Source organism: Pseudochaenichthys georgianus, chromosome 3 (assembly GCF_902827115.2).
Source record: "Pseudochaenichthys georgianus chromosome 3, fPseGeo1.2, whole genome shotgun sequence".
NCBI lineage: Eukaryota > Metazoa > Chordata > Actinopteri > Perciformes > Channichthyidae > Pseudochaenichthys > Pseudochaenichthys georgianus.
Genome location: NC_047505.1, coordinates 29,862,692 through 29,888,125, shown reverse-complemented (window position 1 = coordinate 29,888,125; position 25,434 = coordinate 29,862,692). Strand labels below are relative to the sequence as shown.

Here is a 25,434-nt window from a genome sequence, read left to right as displayed (position 1 = left end):
CGCGGCTTCACTGTTGACTCGCTGTATGGTTCCGATGCAGCTATGTCCTGGACTTCAGTCAGCCTGATAGGAAGCACAGGAGACATCCAGCAGCTATTGGACTCTACACACCTGCCCTCACCTTTCCCCTCTATGCCTTATCAATGCGCACTCCACCATCCTGACTAGCACTGACATGACAGCCTGTGTGTTTGCACACAGACCAACCCCTCCCACCACCCCGTCCGGAGGTGCGGGTGCCAGTGAGTAAGAGGCAGAGGGAGATCAGAGTAATGAAGTGCGGAGCTGTGTTGTGAGTGAGCTAATCAAAGCGAACCATGCAGGGCCACCTCTCCCTGTGATCCAGACTAGATGACCCAGGGCCATAATTAGTCTGAGACTTTCATTCTGATAGCAGCAAATTAACAGACTTCATTAAGCTTCTCTCTCCTCTCCTTCTCTATCCCCGCTGTACCAAGAACATTTTCTAAATCTGAAAGCACTAAATTGCTCCTGCGTGAGCATCAGCGTCTACAACATAGCACTTGATTGCTCTTCACAAAGGAACTAACATACCCTACAGGGAAACACGGAAGTACAAACATTTAAAAATAAATGTAATAAATCTGGATGTAAATTGTTGACGCTGAATCAAAAGATTCATAATTGATCAGGATATTCTGTTAATTAGCATGTAGAGACCTGAGGGGGTGCATTATACCGCTGCTATTCTCAGTGGAGTAGTGCCCTCTAAAGGCGTCATGTAGACCTACCCACGGCCTCAAAATATGTGTGCATGAGTGTGTGTGATAAAATGAGCATTTTCTGACTACTCTGTCATATCAGGTATGAGGCATTATTATCTCCATTTCATTTCACTATGTGACAACAGCAGTTCCATCTGAACAGTTGTTAAGCCCACCCTAACATTTCCCAAGTCATTCAATGGATTGATGGCATCCCAAATCATTAGTCTCTGAAGTCATTTGCCATTTTCTGTTTTTCTGCCTGTATTGTGGCAAACATATCCACGCCCATCCCTTCCAACACTTCCCCCACCCTACATACACAAACCTACATGTGTGGATGAAAAATCACCGCGGAAAAATAAAGTCGCGAAAGAAAATATGTTTTTAACGAGCCAGCCCATTACTTTGGTGATATGAGAACATAAAAACACAAATTGGTAATAAATTGAGGTGCTGATGCTTGAGAAACGGAGGCAGTAGAAAAACGAAAAAAATAATGGAGGAGAAAAAGGAAAGCTGAAAAACAGGTTCACCACACACACACAAAAAAAAGGCTGAGAGGATAATCAGTGTGTGCGTGCGTGCGTGGTACTAACCAACTCTTTGGTACTAACCATAACCCAAAATACTAGGTAGGACATTGTAAAAAGAAAAAAAAGCCATCTGTTTACTGTGTAAACTACGTGAGCAGACCTTTCCTTTCAACAGCGCAAAGAGCCTTTAATGATTATGCATCTAATGAGATCTGTCATAATGGCACAAAAATGTCTGCAGCTACATAAAAAGTCATTATAGAACTAATGGTCTTTTTTAAAATGCCAAAGCAAAAGCATAAAGACACTGGGAGAAAGGAGTAAAGAGGAAAAGAAGACGGATTGTAAGAGAAACACACGGGGTAGAGCGTCCATTTGATGTGAACAGACATATTCCAGTGGAGAGCAGTACTAACTACACAACCGTATGAAATGGAGATCCTGCTGCTATCCTCAGATACTTAGAGTGGTGGTTCGATGATATAACTATGAGTCATTTCAGCTGATAATATCCTACCCTCAGTGAACACAACAGTGAAAAACAGGACACACTTATACATTACATTTGCATGCTGCTAAGATGATTATGATAATTGGTAAGTTTAAGTTGCGAGTCCTTGATCTCTTTGAGTTTCCTCCATGATGGTGCCCACCGACATCAATCAATCAATCAATCAATCAATCAATCAATCAATGTTTATTTATATATCCCAATATCACAAATGTTACATTTGTCTCAGTGGACTTCACAGTGTGTACAGAATATCAGTATGACAATACGACACCCTCTGTCCTTAGACCCTCACATCGTACAAGGAAAAACTTCCGAAGAAAACCCAGTTTAAAGGGAAAAATGGGAGATCCTTAGCTGCTTTTGTTTCATAGTATTTAAAAGGCCCACCAAATTATCCACATAGCAGACCACAAAGGCAATTGCTTTTCTAAGAAATACACCCGCCTTGCAGAGACCTATTTACCGTCACTATATGGATATGTTAACTGGCTCAAATGTAGAGGTAGTCTGAGGGTTATTGAAGTGAAGACTGACGGACTAAAAGCATGTGATTGAACGATCATGAAACAGTTCTCATTCCCAACTTGTCACAAAGAGACGCTTGGTCAGGGCCCCGCTATGTCACTTTCTAATGCACTGGGTTGCATTACGTGTCAAACTATGACACTCTACTACACTGGCAGAAAACAAAAGATCAAAATTCAAATGAAAAGACTTTGCTAGGCTAAGGAAAGATTGTGCTTTGGGTTTATATGAGTTATGGAACTTGAGATAACTTCATGTTGGGTTTGGGTTTCAAACATGACAGGAAACGCAATCTCCTGCGGTGAAAATCCAGAGTTTGCATGAGTGGTCCATACTTCCCAGAGCCTCTAATACAGACGCTAAAGGGTGTGTTGTGCTTTGATAAGCAGAGGAATGTGACACAATGTTTCTTTTTGACACCCTGGAAATGAGAGTGGGCTGGACTGTATGAAGCGTCACATCAGTTTGAGTCTGACAAGTTAAGACAAGCTATCAGCTCTGACCGTGGTTTTTACCTCCGCATGGGAGCCGTCCCTTGATCATGAGCACTCCTGATCCATTTTAACATTAATATGAGCTTGACCCCTCCCACACACATTAACAAAAGAATCCCCCGAATATGCGTGTGCAAACTGACAAAAGCCACACAACAATGCTTCCTAACAGGCCATTATAATACATATAAATGGACTGTCTAATTATCTTGTATAGCATGCCAGCAGTGGGAACAGAGCTCGTCTTTCCCAAACTTTCTCTCTGACAGGCAACATTGATCTGGAGAGGCTGACAACCAGTGAGAACACAGCCCTAATGCCGCAACAAGAGACACAAAAATGGGGGCGCCTGTGAAGCATCTTGTTCAAGCTTTGAATCCCCATGCCCTTACATCGTATTTCAAAATGACTGTTCCATTATTGATTAGTCATCAAAGTCTAAATACTTTATTAAAACAAAACAAAAAGGAAAACCTGTAGAGCAAGAAAGAAATACCAAGTGCTCATGAGGAAAACACTGATAACCAATTAATGCAATATTAGTGATTTTCATAAACCATACAAATGCCATTTTTAGATGTTACTCTTCTGTGTTCTACACGTTGTATCTTGGCCACACCACAGAAACATTGAAACCAAGGGTTTCCTTATCAAAACATCCTACTGTATGTCATATACTTTTTTTTTTAAATGTATATACTTTATTTATTATAGGTATTTTACACTCCTGCATGCTTTGTATTTGCCAAAAACCATTTGTTTTTCAAATCTTCCTGTCCCCACCTTGCAGTGCTGTGACTTCGGAGTAGAGGTAGGTTATTAGCAGATGCCTGTATCCTGGAGAGAAATGGCAAACTGATTGTGTGATCTTTGAGAGTTTTGTTTAACTGGATGTTATGTATTAGCTGAAAAGAAGCCCTGGGAAAAGGGCAGCTCTCTTCCGGTTGTTGCTCATTTTCGCAGCACTATGGCAATGAGTCTCTCTCTGCCCTCTCTTAACAAACAAAAAGAGATTGAAAGAAATAGCTTTTTTATCCAGATGTCAATTAATAAACCTCTACTTGACCATGAATGCCAATATGAGGAAAATACATCTGTTTGACAAGTGCATTTCTCTCAACATAGTAAAAAATACTATAGTGGTGAGAAATAAATTGGATAATTGCATGGGCTTTGAAAACGTTATTTTATATTTGTAATAAACGTCAAGTTTGGATAATCCTTAAGGATACGAGATACTACTGTACACATGTGAATATGCACAACTGGCATTCACCTCTCAACAACCCTCTGTAACATTCTCATAAATGTGATTTCCCTCCACATGTATATGTAGATATTACATTATCATGCTTGATGTCTCAATTGATGAAGTGGGACAGAAAGTGTAACCATTTAATGATGTGATTGTAGAGTAATAATAATATTATGAAGGTCGCATTAAAGAGCCTTTTAAGACATATATGCCTCAAATTGTTTATTTGTTTAAAAGCCAATTGCAACTAAAACATAATTTAATAATAGATGAGAGATGTTAGTATATTTACCAAATATTGATGAGATCCAATAGACATCTAACTAAAACACACTGTGTTTTAAGAACAAGGTTGTAGTTTTATTTTTGCACTTTTAGCAGGTTCCATGAATTCAACAAAACCACTGTAACATCTATCCTAACTGTATGAACTGTATGTACCCAAAGCCTGATATAGCTGATGCTGAAGCAGCCCCATTAATTGGCTCCATCCCATTGTAGTTGTCAGGGAGAGCTGCACTTACTGTATACTACGTTTTATACTCCAGAACAAAAACTGAACAAAGAGTGGCCGAATGGTTGAGAGGTGCCACTATATTGGTTTGTAATCACCGGTTGCCCTTTATGTTTAAGTTTAGGAAAGTAACCTCACTGTTGGTAAAATAGAATACAAACAGTAAGACCATGAAAAAAGGGGGACAGGTTTCACATCCCTCCATCTATTGACACTGATGATCTCAAAGAGCTTCTCCGGAGGCCATACGTAAAGTTCTGAGAGCTGTCAGCTACTTTCTGGGCATCCACTTGCTGCATGTGCTTATTTACTTTTAACTTTTCAGGACAGCCGAGTAAAGATAAGCGATGTTTTTGGTTTCTCATTGCATTTTCAAATGTCAGTGATTAATACTGTATGGTTTTTAAATATGTCATCCATTTTATGATTTTGCAAATGACTGTTAATAATGGTGACAATACAGCCATAGCAAGAGAAGGATCACATGAGGCTGGTGAGCTCTGTGTGCATAACAATTAAATGTGATTTCAATGATATTTTATTTTTTCAAAACAATTTTTAACAACTTTGTCTACTTTTACATTTGAATACTGATCTTTTTCATTCTGGTCAACCAATATATTCAATAAAAAAAATATTTGGATCACTGAGAAATGATTTCATCATTTAAGGAATCATATAAACTGTACACAATTAAAACTAAGTTTTTCTTTTAAACTCAAATTGTGTGAAAAAGTGACACCACATTAACGGTATACTGTCAAATACAGAGCTTTCCCTGTCACACTGGGCTATATGAGCGTTGTGTACACTAGGTTGACAAGGGCTTGAATGTAAAGAAGGTTTGTTTATATGAACAGAGATCTGCAGTCGAACTTTGGAAGACAGAACGCACAGTTAGGTTAAATGTGAAATAAATAAAGCTTCAAACTACTGCAATCTATCCAATCCAACTTTATTTATATAGCACTTTAAAACCTTCAGACCAAAGTGCTGTACAGAGAGATAAGCTCAAGATCTATGTGCCTTACAATCTCATGAAGCTCTCAGTGGATCGGAAAAACAAAAAGTGTGATGTGAAACATTTAATAAATATGAGCTGTTCTTTAGCATGATAGTTCAACTCGGTCAGACTGAGGCCACAGAGTGGTTTTAATGCATATTCAAATGAATCTATTGTCTAAAGATGTGGAGTATTTTCTGTTTCTATTTGAATACAAATGTGGACTAACTGAGTAAAAAGTTGAAACTGGTACTGTAAACTGAGGCTAAAAAATAAACTCAAGGAAAAAAAGAAATACTAACCTTTGGTTTCTGTTCCGGAAAGAACATGAAGGCAGATCATGCAGCCAAGCAGAAGTTGCAAGGACAGAATTTAGAAAGCAGGATGAGCAAGAGAGAAAAACAGAAACAGAGGGGAACAAAGGAAAGAGGAAAAAGCTGGTTAGCACTTTTTGAAGTAAGCATTATTTCAGACAGTTTATTGTCAGCAGAGAGACAACAGAAAGCATTGCACTAAATTCAAAGTGATGTTTGGTTCATAAAAAAGACATTTTATATGCATTAACAATAAAAGTATCATTGTTATGGAATTATTCACAATAACAGACATATCAAAAGGACCGGAGCTGAGTTTCTTACAGTCACAGAGAATTACAGAACCTCAGGACGTGTGAGTCTTAATGTTCAAACACTGGTGAGTGATTTGAGTCCCCAATGACATTAATAGTCAAAGATGAATGGCCCAGATTCACATCAGACATGACGGGTCAGAGCCATTGTTCTCTCACTTAAAATATGTTGATATGTTGCACTGCATTGCATTTACAAACTGACGTGCCCAGATCCTGACTCTCAATTGTTGTTATATATAAAAGGGCTTTGATCCACATTTAATTCAGTGATTGCAGCAAGAATATATCTGTAAAGTGCACTTGTGTTGTAAGGAATAAGATATAAAGGTTGGAGGAAATTAACTTTATATGTTTAGTTGTGTTTGTGAGAGAAACAACAGATTGAAACACAAAACTTATTTACTACTCAGTGACCTTATATTCTTTGAATATTTCAATCAAAATAAATATCACAGCCCTAGACCTCATGCATTTTTCAACACAAATGTTTTCCATTTAACAGACCACAATTCCCTATTGGTCTATGACATCATCATAAAGATACAGAGTTGTGCACTGTTCCTCTCTGCATGGGTCAGGAGACAATCTGTTAAAATAGATCTGCAGCTTACGCCACACTCAGGTCTCTCTCTTTTGAAGTTCCTTGATGAAGCTCTAAGAAGAGGAAGGACTCCTCTCCACCCTCACTATACACAGAGACAGTTACCACAAAGACTGCAATTAAAGCCCTCGGATGTCAAGGGAACATATTAAAGCTTAAGAGTTCAAAGGCAGACATTGAAGCATCATTAGCTATGCTTAATTTATAATCTGATTATTAATCATAATGAAACAACCCTCACTCGTGGATGTAATGATTAACTTCAGTTAACCCTTGACTTTATACTCAACCTGAAAGCTAAATGACTTCTGTCATAGCACCTCCTTTTTTTCACCATGTGATCACTGCTCAAAGGCCTAAGTAGAACTTTAACTAAGCCTTCTAGCAGATGTGTTAGCACGTCCTACTGTAGTAGATTCAAACAGTGGCTGAATTGCTGTTAAAACACATTCAGACCAGGTACATAACAATGTCCATATTTTGACAAACTACTTTCTGCAGCTGCAACGAAATCCTGCTCACTCACAAATATTAACACACATGACATAACATTAGATTACATGTTATTTGTTAGACGCTTTTATCCAAAGCGACTGACATACTCAATACTGTGGACAATCCCCACAGGAGCAATTTGGGGTGAAGTGTCTTGCCCAGGGACACAACGACATGCTGACTGCAGTGGGGTTTGAACCTGTGGTCCCCTAATCCGAACACCAACGCACTAATCCACTGCGCCACATGCCTAAAATCTCAACATGATAGGAAACAATCACATCATGAGTGATGGAGACAATTATTCATTGACTCTGTGTGAATGCTTCATACAGAATATAAACTGAGATAACTTTGTGTGCAATAAACAGTGTTTTCAGACTTACAGCCGTCCTGTGTGCACTGCCACTGCGTTACAACAAAATAGCTTAAACAAAAAAAGGACATGCAGAGTTATCTTCTGAGCTGAGGGTGACTTGATGCTGTGTATATTTAAATATGAGTGTGTGTATACCCCTTCCGCCTTAGTGAGAGGCTTTCAAAGGCCGTAGTTTGAGTAGCACAATAAGGGGCAGCAGGGTCAACAGCGGTACTAGTGGCTCTTTTAAACATACTTTCTTTCCCTCTGGAATTCCAAATGTGTGGCTGCCTCGTGAGGGAAAAAATAAATCTTCAAACTGCGCCTTCAACATGCCTGAAATGGCTCACCTCAAAAGGTAATTTTGAAGCAGTGAGGGACTTGATGAGTTCCTGACGTTCCCTCTTCTACACACAGACGCACTCCAGTCTCCTATTTTGCGAGCTTTCAAAAGTTGTAGTGTTTTGTGAATGCATGCGGAGAAAGAAACTACTCTCCAGATGTTTCATCTTTCACAAAGCAAGCTGTCCACTTGCATGCATCGGCTCTCGGAGAACAGCAGCTGTGTTATAGGAGAGAGCAGACAGAAAGGGGAAAGTAGAAAGTGATACAAAAGAACAACATAGCGGGAGTGCATGTCTTAGCTTCAAGTTCAAAAGCAACTCATCACTATAGAGGAAAACTATTATTTACCGACATCTATGGTTTGGGCATCAAGGTAATTCTTTGTTGAGATATTTTCATAAAAAATAAGGTCAGGTGATCACCTAAATAATTAGGATTCCTATTGTGGGGACATTCATTTATGCCTCAAATCTTATGGCAGTCTATCTTGTCCAGACCTTTAACTCAATCTAAAATGTTCCCCTGTTGGTGGCTCCAAGGGAAAATGAACATAAAGTAATGTATGTTATGGGGACCATGAATGAAACAATGCACCCTGTAGTCGTGTCTTAATATATTAAATTGATTAACTTAGTTATATTATATAACAAAATCACCTTAAGGGGGTGGCCTTTAGGTCTAAAATATTGAGATGCATATTAGTTACAAAGAAAATAAACTACATCGGGCCAATAGTAGAAGCAAACAATCATGCGGTTTGGGGTTTTTTTTTCTGGCAAAATGGATAAAAAAAGTCTTCATAAGCCTAAATGTGTTGGTGCGTGTTTGTGCACGTAGGTATTATTGAATAGAGCATTTGAGCGGGCTGGAACACACAGACAGCTCATTTAGTTGTCATAATTGACAACACGGGAAGAGTGCCTTTCCTTTTAATGAGTGAGGAAATAGGAAATCAACACTGTTTTCCTGCTGCAACATACAACCCTCTCTGACCAGCAGCATTGATTCAGTGTAGCAGGTCACAATTAGACTTGATATATAATCCCCGTCTCTTCAGAACCTTTTCTCCTTGCAGCAGGTACTAAACCACTCACCTTGGTGAGAATGTGTTATTTCAGAGAGGGAGTATTGTTGCTTGACCTTTAGGTAAATAGCAACCAAAAGCACCTGATTAAGTGTGTGGCTTTACTTATTGTTGTACTATGAAATATTAAATTAGCCATATTGATCCCCAGGGGGAAATGAAGGTGTTGTAGCATCACAAAGACAGACATGAGCATAGATGGATAGGGAAGTGAAAAAACAACAACAATAGTAATCATAAGTATGTACAAGTAAAATAAGAATAGGAGACGAATCAAAACTATTCAAGAGAAATTGAGAGAGAATTCAAGAGAAACACACACTTACTCAAGTTAAGAGGCTAAAATGTACTGGTGTGGTTAAAAGCAAAGTAGCAGGATGTCTAATAATAGTAAGCAGCGTACACCAGAATCATTTATATATGATTTAGCAATGACACATAGTATTGTCTGCATTAATAAAGCAACATAATAATGTTAAACTATGGTCAAGTAAAACAAACAAGTTATAACCCACTGTGTTTCAGCTTTAGTTTAGGCTTGATAACCATATCCGTTCAAATTCAATGATTAGGTCTTTTAAACATTGCAATAGTATGTACTGCATACTTCTCAAACAGCACAAAATGAACTAATCAACTAAAATGATGCTTTCATGAGTCATAGTACTGTACATCTACCTTTGCAGTTTCTAAAGTAAACAGGCATCAAATTGTTGTTTACGTTTGAGATTGATATTCCTTTTCTGGTGTTCATTTAATTTGTGTTTACCATTGTTAATGTATAAAAGTCATTTGTTTATAGTGAATACTTACTTTAATGCGAGTTGCATATAGATGCCCTCACATTGTAAATAGGTAGAAAAACCGAAGGAATTGACTGATTAAAAAAATAAATCACTATTGAATCCACGCTCACAATTCAGTGGAATGATTTGAGTTGTAGTGAAGCTCTGAGGTTACCCTGTTTGGCCATAAAAGAGACACAATACGAAGCTAGCGAGAGAAACTACTACTGCAGCTACTAGTACTACTACTTTGAGGAGCTTTCCTGTCTAGAGGATATTGCTTTAGTAGAGAACATTGAGTTGACCTCAACTGCTGAACAGAAGTGCTTCCTCAGCCTGATGACAAATTACAAAGGCTCATCAACTCTTAAGTGTTGAATGCCTGGCAGTACAAAAGTTAGAGGTAGGATGGAAGAAACACATCTAATAGAAGTTGAAAGAGGACAAGTCTGTGTCAAGGTGATATATTTGTTGTAAGGACGCAATTACTTTAAAGGTGAAACCAAGCAAGGAGATGCTGATAAAAATTGACCAACAACAGACATAAAGAAATAAAGAAAAGAGCTGTGTATGTAAAATTACCTCACATTCTCTATTTTTTTGCTGACTGTGTCTGATGGACTTGAAAAGCAATTTAGGGACAAAATCGATTGATCTGTTCTTCTCTTTTTTTGAGGCCCAATAGTTAAGTGTTGTTTCAGCCAAGTCAATAAAAAGGAACTGATCTTGCCCATCAGTTGTTTTTCACCTCAAAGCATTGGGAAAAACATCATTAAGATACAACTTTTTAGAACAACCATGCAAAATAGTTAGCCAAAGAAAAGACACCTGGTATGGAAGAGATGTGTTATAGTGTAAAAGCTAAAAGGCAAGCAAAGAGAATGAGAGTACCCAGTTAAAACCAAATGAAAAGCAACTGTTCAAATGCTTACCTGATAATTCAACATCCACCAGCAGACATTATAAAGTCCATTCAAGGTTGCAAATGTATCCTCCTCTCAAAATTGGCTTTTGCTTCTCCTGTGCTTAAAGGCCCTGTCACACTGTCCCGAAATTGACACCCGATGGACACACGAATATGGAATTGTGAATTTCGCACGAAGATGGCCCCGAACCACACACGAAGGCAATATTTACATTACATTTAAGACATACAACTGCAATGAAAGTACCAAAAACAATTATGTTACAGTACTATGATACTGTACTGATATCTTCAGACTTTGTTCTTTACTTTATCCGTCTTTATATGTAGAAAATATTACGTTTTCTCCGTAATGTTGTTTCCATAACAACAACAATTTCCTGTCAACTGTCCTTCAAAATAATATAATATATCCTTTTTAGTTTCACAGAACACAAATTGGGTTATTTACATAATATATTTACATGATTTTGTTGTGCAATAAAACAACCCGATGGACACACGATAAAGGAAATGTTCAAATTCGGCTGTGATCGTAGCAACATCGGGCCATTCGTGAGGGCATCTAAGCCATCGTATGACCGCCGGTGGAGTTTCTCAGGCTCCGGCAGCAACTTCGTGAGCGGCAACTTCGTAAGGCACTCGTGAGGGCATCTTGTCAAATCGTGTCATCTTCGTGTTATCATCAGTGCATTCACACTCACTCTGATCGGGGCGAATGCCCGATGGCACCGAGGATAACAAGATGCCCTCACGATGGCCTTACGAAGGGCAAAATTGACACACGAATTCAACACGAAAATGAACCTTCGCAAGGTCCTTCGGCAATTTTTTGGCATGCCAAAGATTTTGCCTCCGCTCACGAAGTTGCTGCCGGAGGCTGAGAAACTCCACCGGCGGTCATACGATGGCTTAAGATGCCCTCACGAATGGCCCGATGTTGCTACGATCACAGCCGAATTTGAACATTTCCTTTATCGTGTGTCCATCGGGTTGTTTTATTTGTGTTCTGTGAAACTAAAAAGGATATAATATATTATTTTGAAGGACAGTTGACAGGAAATTGTTGTTGTTATGGAAACAACATTACGGAGAAAACGTAATATTTTCTACATATAAAGACGGATAAAGTAAAGAACAAAGTCTGAAGATATCAGTACAGTATCATAGTAGTGTTGCCTTCGTGTGTGGTTCGGGGCCATCTTCGTGCGAAATGCACAATTCCATATTCGTGTGTCCATCGGGTGTCAATTTCGGGACAGTGTGACAGGGCCTTTATCGTGTGTCCATCGGGTGTCAATTTCGGGACAGTGTGACAGGGCCTTAAAGCAACTCTGCAATTGCTCTATTTGACTGAAAACACACAAACTGATAAACATTAAAAAGTTTGCGTCTCAATGTTTTGTCCTTAATTGAAATGGTCCATTGAAGTGTATTGATTACGACAGCACATTTGCATCAAAATATACAGCTAAAGAGCAGGGACTTGAGAGACAAGCACAGAAAATAAATTCATATTATTCAGCTTGGTGGTCTAATTAAATTTTGTTCAGTCTGACCTGCTGCTCGAAGTAAAAACAACCATTTATTGCAATTTGCTCACTGAGGGGATGCGTTAAAGTGTCCAAATACCAACATCCCACGCTGAATAGATAAACAGAGGAGCCAAATGGATAATAACAAATAAATATTAGTTTTCAAGTGCAGTAATATAAATTCTAATTAAATGTGGAGTTCCAGGTTTCCTTCAACATTTTTTGAATAACAACAATAAATAAAACCACAGTGTTTTTATTAACACTTGATCAGTTTTCAGCCTGACAGAATGCACCAGTGATGGCTTCAAAATAAACTGTTCAACAAATCCCCATCCAAACTCAGCCGGTGTGTACAGGAAGGAAGGGATCCTCTTATACAACAGGAGCGTGAGGCACAAACATCACGAAAGAATACGGACGTTTCAAGGGATATTAATGAATATTTAAGAGGGAAAACTGAGTGAATGCTGTTTCATACCGTGTTCTTTTTAATGTTTAATGCTGATCCAGATGCTTCTGCTCTTAAGTGAGATGAAACATGTTGCTACATGGCTGAGTTAATAAGATGACAAGTCCACATGCACGTATACATACATGCACTCTCACTCACACACAGCAAGAGTAGCAACCGTGTTCAAAGGCTGAGGCAAGCAGTCATGCTGCTGTACAACCTCCTCTGGGACGGGGGGGGATCAAGGAGGAACAAAACTACGTGGATGGATTCAGACCTTGAGAAAAAGTCGGATTTAGACAAATGTTTCATGTTTTGTCTGTGCAAATCTAAAATGCATTACCTATGAGCAATAACAAACTAGACGGCTAGCATTCTCCTGTACAGAAGGGCTTTGCTGTGACTCTTTCTTTATGATGATGCGTTTCATGATTACAGTCAAACAAAATGCTGTGTGCAAACATATGGAGGATCTAGGTCATTACCCCTACAGAGAAATACAGTTGTCTGCTGGCGGACATCCTTCCTTTGTCCTCTCCGGAGAACACCTGCTTGACTGTCTCACTGTCTACCTGTTTGCCATTTAGATTGCCTCCATTATTCAACGCCTTGATGGTAGGAAGCAAGGGTGTACTGGCTTGTGTGGGGGGGGGGACTTTTGCGCCTTGAGAGGACCAGCATAGAGTTGTGACAGGTAGATAACACCTGGATGAATAATTCAAATTGGCATAAGTAAGCCGAGTCAGTGACAAGACAAGGAAGAAAACACAAGACGTGAATAAATCATCAGAGAAGGGACTAATAGACCCCGCACAGGAGAGGACAAGACTGATAACATATCATGCTACCTCCTGCTGGAGCTGTAATCATTCCAACAACCTTGTACATGAGTATTACACATCTTGCCAGAAATACTAATGTGTGAGAATGTAACTGTATGGTGTCTTATCATTACATTACATTACATTGCATTTAGCTGACGCTTTTATCCAAAGCGACTTACAATAAGTACATTCGACCAGGAAGACACAACCTTGAAGAAAACAGAATCATATAAGTACATCAAGTTTCATAGAGCCAAGTATTTCAAGTGCTACTCAACTGGCTTTAGATAAGCCAGTCCTTTATTAGTATATAAGTGCTCCGTTAGAATTACTAACAAAGAACTGCTATCGCTCGAGGTGGAGCGATACCACCGGGGATATAGCCTACTAAAATGTAAGAGAGATAACTTAAACTGCTAAGAAGGGTGACGTCAGACCTGAGATGTGAGACATACATATGTAGTCTATTCAGATAGAGTAGGCTGTTATGTCACTACTGTTGTTCAACACTTCTCCACATAAACGTATTACCATGATTGCTTAATATCGTGGCAAAAACTGACATTGCACATTTTTGCCTGCAATATACTGCAATATGAAAAAGTTGATAAATAAATGTCATGCACTAGCCAACATTCAATTCTGTACTCATTGGTTGTTTGGATATGAATGGTGATGATTAACGATATGGCAGACAAAGCAACAGCTACAATGCAGGCGGGTGGGTCTCAGACCTCGCCCCAGACCCTTTGCACATTCTAACCTGGTTGACAGTTACGCCATGCGTTCTGCCGCCTCTCCTACGCAGTGAGAGAGGGCAGCGAGCAATATGTCTAGCTCTAGGGATGCTGGGAAGTCCGGGGGAGGGCTGCTGTAAAGCTCACTGTCAGCGCACCACTGCGTGCAAAAATGCTCACCAGGGAGAGAATCCTCTATGTCTCTAAACCGCTGATTGTATCCCTGGACGGATGCAGACCCCACCCACTGAGATGTGTTATATAGTTCTTTGTGAAACTGAGGTGGGCCAACCCAGACCGTAGGTTATCAGTGAGAAACACTCATAAGTCATGGAAACATTCATACTGTGCAAATGTTCCCATTGTATGAAGCGGCAAAAAAGTTAAAGCATGACCTGTTTGAGTTCATTTGCCAGTGCTGAAAAACTATATTCGGCAATTTATGACTAAATTAATAGATAAAAGCATAGAACATTCATATTTCATATGTTTAACTGCCTCAATATTACTCAATGAATTGATGAGTTCATGAGTTGTACTTTCCAGCGCATAGTTTTAAATACTAGTAAAATATAACATTGATGTTGAGATCATGCAGTGATGCTTTTAATAATATTTTTGTTTAATCTGTCCCACCGGAAAATGTAAATAACACATCAGGGACGTTATTAGCCAAGGCTTCTTTCAAATTAATGCAACATTTAATTTAACTTAATAAGACCAGCACCTACACTAAGCTCACTGAAATTGGACCAACTCCAGATATACCAAGTAAGTGATGACTTCCACCATGCATAACTCACGATCCATTCACTCAAAGGGATATTAAATAAACACTGTTTTCCAGAGGGTAGCTAAACACTCTCACAGACTTGCCTGTATCTCTGTCATGCAATTCCACATTGCTCTCACATTGTTCTTCCTTGTTTTACCTTTACATCTCAAATGAGAAAGCCTGCCATTTTCTTTCAGAGCAACACATTTGACCCGGAAAGTTTGTCAAAGTTATACAGAAGAGAAAGTGAAGAGGAGAGAAAAGAGGAGGTGCCGAGTAGAGTCACACAAATATGTAGGAGAAAAAAGGATTTGGAAATGTCCTCAACGGTTTCTGTAAAAGTAAAGTTCTTTGCTCTTTGCTTTAGAAATGTGTTGCAATTATAAGTTAAAACACAAAACCAAATTGACTCAAAATACAAGAGCAGCAGTCAGACAGACATTTAATAAATGAAGACTGACCTGTTCTTTGTGAACTAAAAGTGAGAGCAACTCTGTAGAGTAATTCTGGTTTTGCATATTGGTTTTCATCAGCCCGCACCCAAAAACAGCTCTCTGACATTTCCTGGGGACGAATCTGAAAACAAACATCCACACGCTTCAGATCATTGAGTAACTTGTGGATACTAAAAGTATTTCAGATTATACAGTCTACAGCAGTAAAAGTGAATATAATGGAAAGCCATCATTTGAATCAGATACTGGGTACATTTTAAAGATATAGGCCATATATACATACATACAGAGAAGCTCCAGACAATTTAATAATTCCTAAAATGTGGTTAAAACTAAAAAGTAGTACATAAGTGTCGCCAACCTATTACTGCTGGGCAATAGTCAAGATAAGACGGTATTAAAGTTTGAATCATCGAGTTTTGTGCCAAAAGCAGTTTTGTCACTGGTCTTTCATCATAAATGATAGTTGCTCCTCTCCAAAACTTGCTGAGCTCCAAATAGAGTTGAAAGTTTGAAGTATTAATACTTAAGAAGTTTCTGAACAGCATTGTCTCAAACCTAAACATATGTGGGGGTCTCATACAGCTGTGCCATAGAACAGGTCATTTTCATGTCACTTTGAAATTACAAGCATATGGTTTAGTTTGCCGAACACCAGTACATCTGATATTTAATTATTAATCAAATCACAATTTTATATCACTAGTGATGTGAACTATTATTGCACTGCAGAGAACAACATCTGTAGAGGTAGCACTAAGGCTGCTCTGAAAACAGCATCTGATCATCTGTTATTTTCAATTATCACTTTCTTGGCAGCGAGGAAGAAACTTGTTATTTAGTTCTTAGAAAAACATCTGTACTGTTCAGGCTCTGCCAAAGAAAATCAGTAACAAAGGAACAAAGAGCAGAGAAAAGGGCCCCTATAAATACCTGGCCTAAATTCTCAGTTTCTTGTTGCAAACCTTTTATTAAGCATAATTCAGCACAGTCTGTAATATCTCTCATTATACTGAAGATCACTCAAATAGATATCTGTAACGCCGGTGTTCAGTTAGAAAACACATGTCCTAAATGTACTGGAGTCCAATAAGATAAAATAGCCTACGGATAAATAAAACATCTGAGTTAGTTTTCTTTACTTTTTTAGTGAAGTGTTGATTTGTGTCAAAATGTATGACGTAAAGCAGCAAAGTGCAGGAAGTGTCCATATTTGGAAGGCTGAGAGGTTAAAATGGCTAAATGTTGTAGCTCTAATTTCATCTAGGTTTAGAACGATTAGAAAAATATGTAAAGTGTTAATATTTTTTAATTTAATTAAGGTCTCAGTTTATAATACATACCCATTGATCCTATCTCTGTTAGTTTTTCTTTCATTTATTTTGTATTAAAGACTTTACATTTCTCTTTCACTATTCTCCAACAGCATCATGAATCTCTCAACTCAATTCAAAGACATTTAAATCGGTTTGACTCCAAAGTATTTGAGGCTTTAGTTCGTGGCGTAACAGACTGCATTGTATAAAAATAGGGGTGGTTAAATATTAAAAGCACCCTGCAGTGTTACCTTAGACCAGTTGAGGCGCTTCATGGAGGTCTCAGGCTTGAAATCCTTCTTAGGCCTGAGGCCATAAGGCAGCGCACGGTGAGTGGGGGAGCCTAGACCACCCCCAAACCCTAGAGGGGGTGGAGGGGGGGCACCAAATGGAGGAGGCATTCCAGGTGGGGGAGGTGGGGGAGGGCATCCAGGTAAAGGAGGCGGAGGAGGCGGCGGAGGGGGAGGTGGTGCCCCAGATGCTGGAGCAGGCGACGGAGCCCCAGACTGAAGGGCTGAGGAACAGGATGTTTGTCCAACATGGGGGGGGGACAGACCCACCGGTACAGCCCCAAACTAAAGGAAGAGAAAATATGTGGGAACATAAACACCAAATATATGCTCATTTTACTCAAGGTGTGACGCTGAGATAATATATATAATATACTGCTCCAGAAACTCCACTGACAAACTCCAAATCTAAAATTATTAAAACTACTGTTGCACTGGTAATACGTGAAGAACCATGTTTTCTCTTTCTCTTTTGATATATATATTCGCTATGTATGTAAATTGTAAATACATTTCCACATAAATAAATAACATGTCGATATAACACGATGGTTTGGTGATGTGGACTGCAGTATCGCCTCCAGTGTAACTGAACATATTGGATAAATATGTTCACAGCATTTACAAAGCTAAATAGGCTTGAATATAGTTTTTTAATTAGTTGGAAGGTCAATTTTAATTTGCTTGCCTCATAGAAAGATTTTATTTTTATTGATTCCTGCTCATATTATTTCATTACAAAATATTTGTGGTGATTACCATAGATTTGTATGCAGTGTGGAGCAGTGCTCAAGAAACCCTTCCCCAGATCAATAAAATAAAAGGTGAATCCACAGTGCGAGGTAAAAACAGGGAATAGGATTGAAACTGGGGAGAAAAAAATGGAAGCAGACTAACTAGAAACTACAACAGCACAATAAAGTGTCCTCGCTAACACCACTGTGGTGCGGATAACAGAGGCGTGTTCTCTCAACCATCCAGCACAGGCCAAACGCTCGTAAACCATCCAGACTCTGTCCAGAACTTACCCACCATGATTTGTTTTTTTCCCAAAGCCAGAAAATCAAATGTTATAACCGGGGCTACAAAGTTTCGTAAATTGTATCATAGGGAGCAAATGGCTTATTGATCCATGCACCAGTTTTAGATTAAAGACGCACACTAAAGGTCAGCCCTGGGCCCTTACTCTGCCACCGCCTCTAGAGGGAAGAACTCCTTTTCTGAATTCACAAGTGTGTGAGAGTGTGTGCTGGTGAGAGTAAGACTGACAAAGACAGCAAGACAAACTGTGTGTGTGTGTGTGTGTGTGTGTGTGTGTGTGTGTGTGTGTGTGTGTGTGTGTGTGTGTGTGTGTGTGTGTGTGTGTGTGTGTGTGTGTGTGTGTGTGTGTGTGTGTGTGTGTGTGTGTGTGTGTGTGTGTGTGTGTGTGTGTGTGTGTGTGTGTGTGTGTGTGTGTGTGTGTGTGTGTGTGTGTGTGTGTGTGTGTGTGTGTGTGTGTGTGTGTGTGTGTGTGTGTGTGTGTGTGTGTGTGTGTGTGTGTGTGTGTTCGCATTGGCTAGATGTACCCAACGTATATTGTACCAAGGTGCTATTTGAGTATTCATTCTGTGTGTGCTCACTCAAATTGAAAAATTATCAGGAAAATAAAAAGGAAGTTCTCTCCTTCTCTCAAAGCCTGGAGTTATCTTGCAGTGCCAGGGCGTATGAGCAACTCTCTGGGGTGTTGGCGGGTAGGAGAGAGGCCCAGTAGTGAGGTTGAAGGGAGTTGTCAGAATAAATTGCTTTTAGAACAATTTCCCCTTATGGGATAAAGATCAGAGAATCAGAAATAGCCAACATCGAGGACTGGTCAGTATTCTCATTAGACTTAGTTTCGACGGGCCCGTAGAGCCTTCATTTCAACTGAAATGGCAGGCTCCAGTGGATAAAAACACCACAAACCCCAAAATAACAAGAACATCTCATAAAGGAAAGTAAGAAAAGAAATTGTAATTGCAAATCTATAGTAGATTTAAGGGGGATTCGAAATGAAAGAATGACATTGAAAATATATAATAAAGGTAATTTACCTGAGAGCGGAAGGCCAGCAGCTCCGCTTGGAGTGCAGCTATTTTATCATTACACTGAACCAGCTGAGCTTGTGACTCCTGTCTGTTTAGAAACTCCTCGTCAAACTGAAAAGAGAAACGGATATCCAGATAAGTCACACGAAGGAGCTGATATTAATGAAACTGGGAATTAACATAAGCAGTACTCATTAAAGGTGTTTAATGTTAAAGGATGTACTTGTTTTATATAATCGACATTCTTTTTACCTTGATTACCTTCATTTACGGATTGAAATTCAACATGTTGTCTATTACTCGTTCATTTATAGAAACCTTTTGAAGTACTATACAAACATGCCAATCAGTGAGCTCATCCTTCTAATCAGGATCTATAACCTGCTACTTCTTCCCAGACTTCAATTAATCACAGCAGCAAATCCATTTGACCTCACAGGCATGTTTTTGTCTGGCCAAAATAAAAAAGTTGTTGCTGCTACATTGATAGGGGAAGTACAGGTTCTGCTACAAACTATTCTATAACTGAAAAATCTAGATCAAATATTTTGACTGAAAAAAAAGACAGTGTAACTTGCATTTCAAGAGTTTGGTTTCATGAATTTTTAAATGTTAAGATCATAAGTCAGTGTTTATTATTTTCCAGTATTGTGTCTTAATCTGTAATGCTCACTTTTCTGGTTTTTAGAAAGGAATCAGATAGCAATTCAAACTCATTTTCTGCTAAGTGATGACTAGAAGTGTACAGTATGCAGCAGCTTAAAACACAAGCCCCCCCGAGGTTGCCATGGTCACCTTTACTTCACAGTCAAAACAGATGCTGTTTGTAAAAACAAATTGGAGTAAATATGTGCAGGCCTAATTGGGCTTTGTGTTGGCCAGGTGGTGTAGTAGATATGTAGTGGGTTCAAAAATCTAAGTGGTTTTCTTTGTAAAGACTTGCCTTCTGTGCCAGTTCTGAAGCTCTTTGTTCGTACTCATCAGATCGAGCTTTATCTACACACACATCTGAAAACACAAAAATGAAATTAAAATGTGCATGTTGTTTTGAAATACCTGTTATGTTTGATACATTTAATTCATAATCCTCTATCCGATTTCAGCCACCACCCCTTTCTACTTCTTTCCCCCAGGATACATGACTATCATATTGTTACTCATATCATTTGAATTATAATGTTGTTGAGCAGGTATCCCTTGAAAAAGAGATCAATGATCTCAATGGGATACACCTGGATAAATAAAGGTTTGAAATGAATGAAATGAAATGTAATTTATTACTATCTTTTTGTCTAATCCATCAAACGCACACAGAGACAAACACACACACTGTTTTTCTTTTCTTGTCTCCATGTATATCTTGTAATTTGTCTATACTGTATGTGACACTGTACTTATATGCACTCGTCTTGTAACTCCTATATCACTAAATAAAAAATGTAAATACACGTTATGCAAAGAGACTGGCACACGTTTGGGACTTACCTAAGAGGTGACTGAAGTCCACATCGAGGCGCTTGCGGTAACCGAAGTCGGGGTCAGTGCCACTGCGGTGGAGCACAACCTGAGACACACACTCCTCAATGATCTTAAAGTACTGGGGCCTGAGTGTCAGGAACAAGAGAGATAAGAGTGAAGAGAGACAATGTGAAAAACACAGAATGAAAAAAATCACTTTATTTCATTATTTTCAATTAATTTTTAAAGTTGATGTATTCATTTCACATTAATTTGCTGTTAATTGAACAGTTATGGGTGGGAGAGGAAGTGAAGTGCAGTTAAGTACGGTAAGTGAAAAGGTGTGGGAAATGTTGTGAAACTAATCAGATATTGCGTAAAAGCTATCAGAGATTAAAACATAACAGGAAGCTCCAAGTCAGAACCTCTTACCATCATGGTGCATCGGTGAGTCAATTCATAGCCTGATGTTCATATGACAGGTGCAAATTGAAACCACCTGACACAATTGATTGTACATGCTAAACGACATCATTATCGCTGTTGACACAAGAATCAGGAGTATCCAGAATTCTCACACACCTTTCTCTAAAACCAAATCCCCAATTCCCACCACTCCCCAGCTATTAGGAAATATATTACGACATGATAAATGGGAAGGGAAATGGCTAGCAAAAAAAATAATCGAGAAACTTTTAACAAATTTAAAATGAAAGGGGTGAAAAAAGGATGGAATAGGAAAACAGGTTGTGTTCAGAGTAAACAGATACACAGTATGCACTCCATTGGTTTTCTATTTCAGAATATTAACGTTCATAAATTATAAAAAAAAAGTCTAACTCTCTTGATTATGTCATAATATGGCGTCAAACAATTACTAAACGTATATCTTACTACAAACACTATTTTGATGGTGCTGAACAATGGGAACAACACCAACGTATAACCAGGTGCTCGATATATGCAGGTAAATGGTTTGAAATGGCTCTGTCGAATGCGTTGATCACAGAATAACCCAAGGCATGCCACAGTTAGAGAGAGAAGATATAATAATGCAACAGATGACATGCAAGGCTGGGAGCCTTTCATTAAGCTGTGACTTTGGGACCCCTGAGAAAAGAGGGGACTATATATTTTTGACATCAAGAAAACCAAGCAGAAAATAACTAACGATCACTACATCAGTCAGTGGGGAGTGGTGCAGTGCATTCAAAGGATCACATTCAGAAATTATGCCTTGTGTGTCAACAGAGATAATTAATTTCATCAAGGGTGGGCAACTGCCTAACATAAATGTGCAAATGTTTCCGAGAAATACTTAGCCAACTTCACAAAAAGTGTCTGTAAAGCTACACCACAAAGTATGAGAATGAGATGGAAAATATGCAGTCATCTAAGCCATTAAACTATGCATGTTAACAATAATCTAAATTTGTTATGAATGTTAGGCAACATGGTGCCTATTCTAATTTAATTTAAAAGATGTTGCTGTGAATGCATACACCCGAGTGTATCTATTTCACTCAAAGCTTCTGTGGAGGTCCAAAAGACCAAAATAATTCAATTAAAATTCTAACAATAATGATTGGTTGTCAATACGTGGACAATCTTTGGATCAATATAATAGTTGCCTTAGGCCAGGGGTGTCAAACTCAAGGCCCGGGGGCCAAATCCAGCCCGCGACCTCATTTTATGTGGCCCGCAAGAGCTTGCAAAGAATACAATATACAATACAAGAGGTGTAATTGTTGAATATTTGCTTTCAATGATTTTCCCTAGACTTCTGCTTTCAGACGTAGTAATTTAGGAAGATATTACCAGAACTGATAATAATCCAATGCAGGGCCAACAATGTAATATAATACATTATTTAATATATTATTATATTATATATTTACATATGTATATTTATATATAATTAAAATTACAAACGGCCCTTTGAGTGCAACCATAATGCTGATGTGGCCCGGAATGAAATTGAGTTTGACACCCCTGCCTTAGGCCATACAATCTGATAGTGGCTATTACAACTTACAAAGCTTTGATAAGACTTAGTTTCCTTCTAATGACATATAAAGTTCCCTAGTTGGACAGCAACAGAGTTTAGATTAGACTGACAAATGTGTTGGACATCCATCCAATTGCTGGGATGTACATGTACAAAATCTGAAAGCATCCAAGGACCACTTCCAGAAAGTAGAAAATATGATGAATAAGATGTTGGAGTGTTTTTCATACAAACAACTATTTTCCACTTAAGTAATGAGGCCTCATGTACGAGTATGAGATGCTCCACGGCCTTGGAAGTTACTATTGTATGTAGTTAGTCAATGGTAAATGGACTGCATATTATATTGCACTTCTCCAGTCATTGCGACCCCTCAAAGCTCTTTACGTATACAAGTCCACATTCACCCATTAAAAAACTACACCCACACATTAAAACAGATACAGAGGTTAAATACAAGAGGCCACCTCCTCACGAACATTCACCCACTGTTGGCCTTGCCATCAGGAGCAATTTGGGGTCAAGTATCTTGCCCAGTGTTATGTCGACATAACACTGAATGGAGGTCGACAATCTACCTCCTGAGCCACAGTGGCCCAGCGATTCATTGGACAAGGCAGGCAGTTAATTATTTAACATTGTTGTTTTTAAGTATTTTTGGTTTTGGATACACTACCTAAACTAGTATTGCTAGTAAATTGTAAAATGAACAGGCCTGCCTTGCATAGTCACAAAGCCGGTATTTGAGAATATATTATAATATTTAATCATTACTAAATAAAAGAAAGATCTAACATAACATTTAACTGGTTTTATAATCCAGATGGTTATCTGCCGAAATGAAAAAAATCAGATTGTTTTTCATGCCATGGTTAATAAGAACAGAACATGGGGAGGGTGGTGTGTTTGTGTGTGCTGCTGTTATTATGCTTACAAAATAGAAATGAGCATTGCTGGCAGTCATAAGCCCCATGATAAAATTGCAGATGAAGAAAAACTATTTAGACAGAGCCAGAGCGGAGTGCCAGACATTTTGGGTGTTGTTTTTGGGTGGGAGAAAAACTGCAGGTGATGCATTTCATATTCTTCAGATAAGAGCCTCATCTTTTGATCAAGCCAAGGTTTAACCCACATCCAGCTGTGAGTGAACCAACATAAAATAAGCCTTTGAAAAGTAACTTTAATAGGAGATGAGAAATACTCTGGAGCCATGGTTACTGGAGATGGACTGGAGATGAAAGAGATAGCATTCTCTTTGTTAGCCAATGTCATTGAGAGGGTTTAAGCCAGAAGGAGTGAGACCTCCACAAAACATAAGCTTTTCACCAGCGTGCATCATTACCAGTGTTCAAAAGCGGCTTAGAACTTTGTTTGTGTGTGAATTTGGCTCAAATTTGATATTAAAATGCTATATATAAGTCATTATTACGCACCAAATATCCCTGGTCTAAAAAGATAACAATAGAGCTAAGGAATAGAGCTGAAAACTAAACGTAAAAAAAAAAAACACAAAGTACATGATCACATACAGGTACATACAAAAAAAAAGAAGTGAGAAATATGAACGCTACATAACACTTTGATAGTTAATGTTGTGGGTGCTGCTGATCTTTACCTGACCAAGTAGTCGTTGCGAATAAGCATCAGGTGCTGCAGTATGGATAGAAAATAGGGCTCTGCATTGCTGTCCTTCACCATGCTCTGCACAATGCTGAACACATCACCCACATCAGTGAACAGAGTCAAGGACTTTTATGTAAAACGAAACATTGCATTTTCACATAAAAAAGTAAGCCCCTGAAATGAAAAAATGAACAAGTTATGTATTTTACAACAAAAAGAGTAGCTGACCTTAGCTTGATGACCTGACCTTTTCAAATGTACTGTGAAAACCTCACAGGAAGCGGACACTCAATTAGAATGTTGTGTTTGTTAAAATGAAAAGGATATTCCAACTCGAACTTGATGTCTTCCAGCCGATGGGAGAACTCCATCATGTCCTCTTCTTTGTGCTCCTCAAATACCTTCAGCTGAATGTCAAGGGCCTCATTCCTTATGGTTGTCAGATGCTTCAGATGGATTATATTAGATAAAGAAAAAAAAAATGTAAGAGAGACAAAGTATAAAGCTAAATAAATCAAATAGAAGGGCTTGAGACCCTTTTTGACGTCTGCTCGGGTAAATTCAAGGAGCTCATACAAAATGCTATCACACATGATTTAAAGGTGTGGGGACAGAGCCTCACTTTAATGTATTTGTTTTCTTGGCATCTACAGCTACAATGTTTACAACAATACACATGTTAGGTAGAGGGTATAAAAGCCAGTGGGTATATTATATCCCAGGCACTAACAATCAAAACTTTATTGGTTTCTGGGTGCTGGCACAGACAAAGGACGTGCAAACTCTCCTGTGTTTCTTAAATTATTTGCTGGAGCAAATCTAAAATATTTCACTGAAGTGGACACCTCATTTAAATATTAATACACAGTGGGTGTGGGTTTATACCGTGTGTGTGTTTGTGTGTGCGATTGTGTAGTTGTGCTGTGCTTACCGGCAATATCTCTTTCAGGCCACAGCGCATAAATTCATTTCTGATGTGCAGCCTGAGGTCCAGCTCATCAGGGGATGTTACTAGTGCGTTGATGAGCTGCATGCATGCCACCTGCAACATAAGGGGTGCACACAACAAAGGGAGAGAGAGGGGAGGTGAAAGGGAGAGGAGAGAA

At 38.8% G+C, this 25,434-nt stretch overlaps 1 protein-coding gene across 1 annotated transcript in view; it reads right to left on the bottom strand.

Annotated features, from left to right (window-relative positions):
- LOC117441035 (protein diaphanous homolog 3-like) overlaps window positions 1-25,434 on the bottom strand; it is a 188,885-nt gene that overhangs the window by 117,657 nt on the left and 45,794 nt on the right. Inside the window, exons 10-17 of the mRNA XM_071206648.1 lie at window positions 25,260-25,370; window positions 24,656-24,774; window positions 24,321-24,437; window positions 20,725-20,843; window positions 20,183-20,247; window positions 19,246-19,350; window positions 17,138-17,461; window positions 15,577-15,691 (exon numbers count right to left, since the gene is read on the bottom strand). Coding sequence (XP_071062749.1) covers window positions 15,577-15,691; window positions 17,138-17,461; window positions 19,246-19,350; window positions 20,183-20,247; window positions 20,725-20,843; window positions 24,321-24,437; window positions 24,656-24,774; window positions 25,260-25,370 — 1,075 coding nt within the window. The remainder of the gene's footprint in view (window positions 1-15,576; window positions 15,692-17,137; window positions 17,462-19,245; window positions 19,351-20,182; window positions 20,248-20,724; window positions 20,844-24,320; window positions 24,438-24,655; window positions 24,775-25,259; window positions 25,371-25,434) is intronic.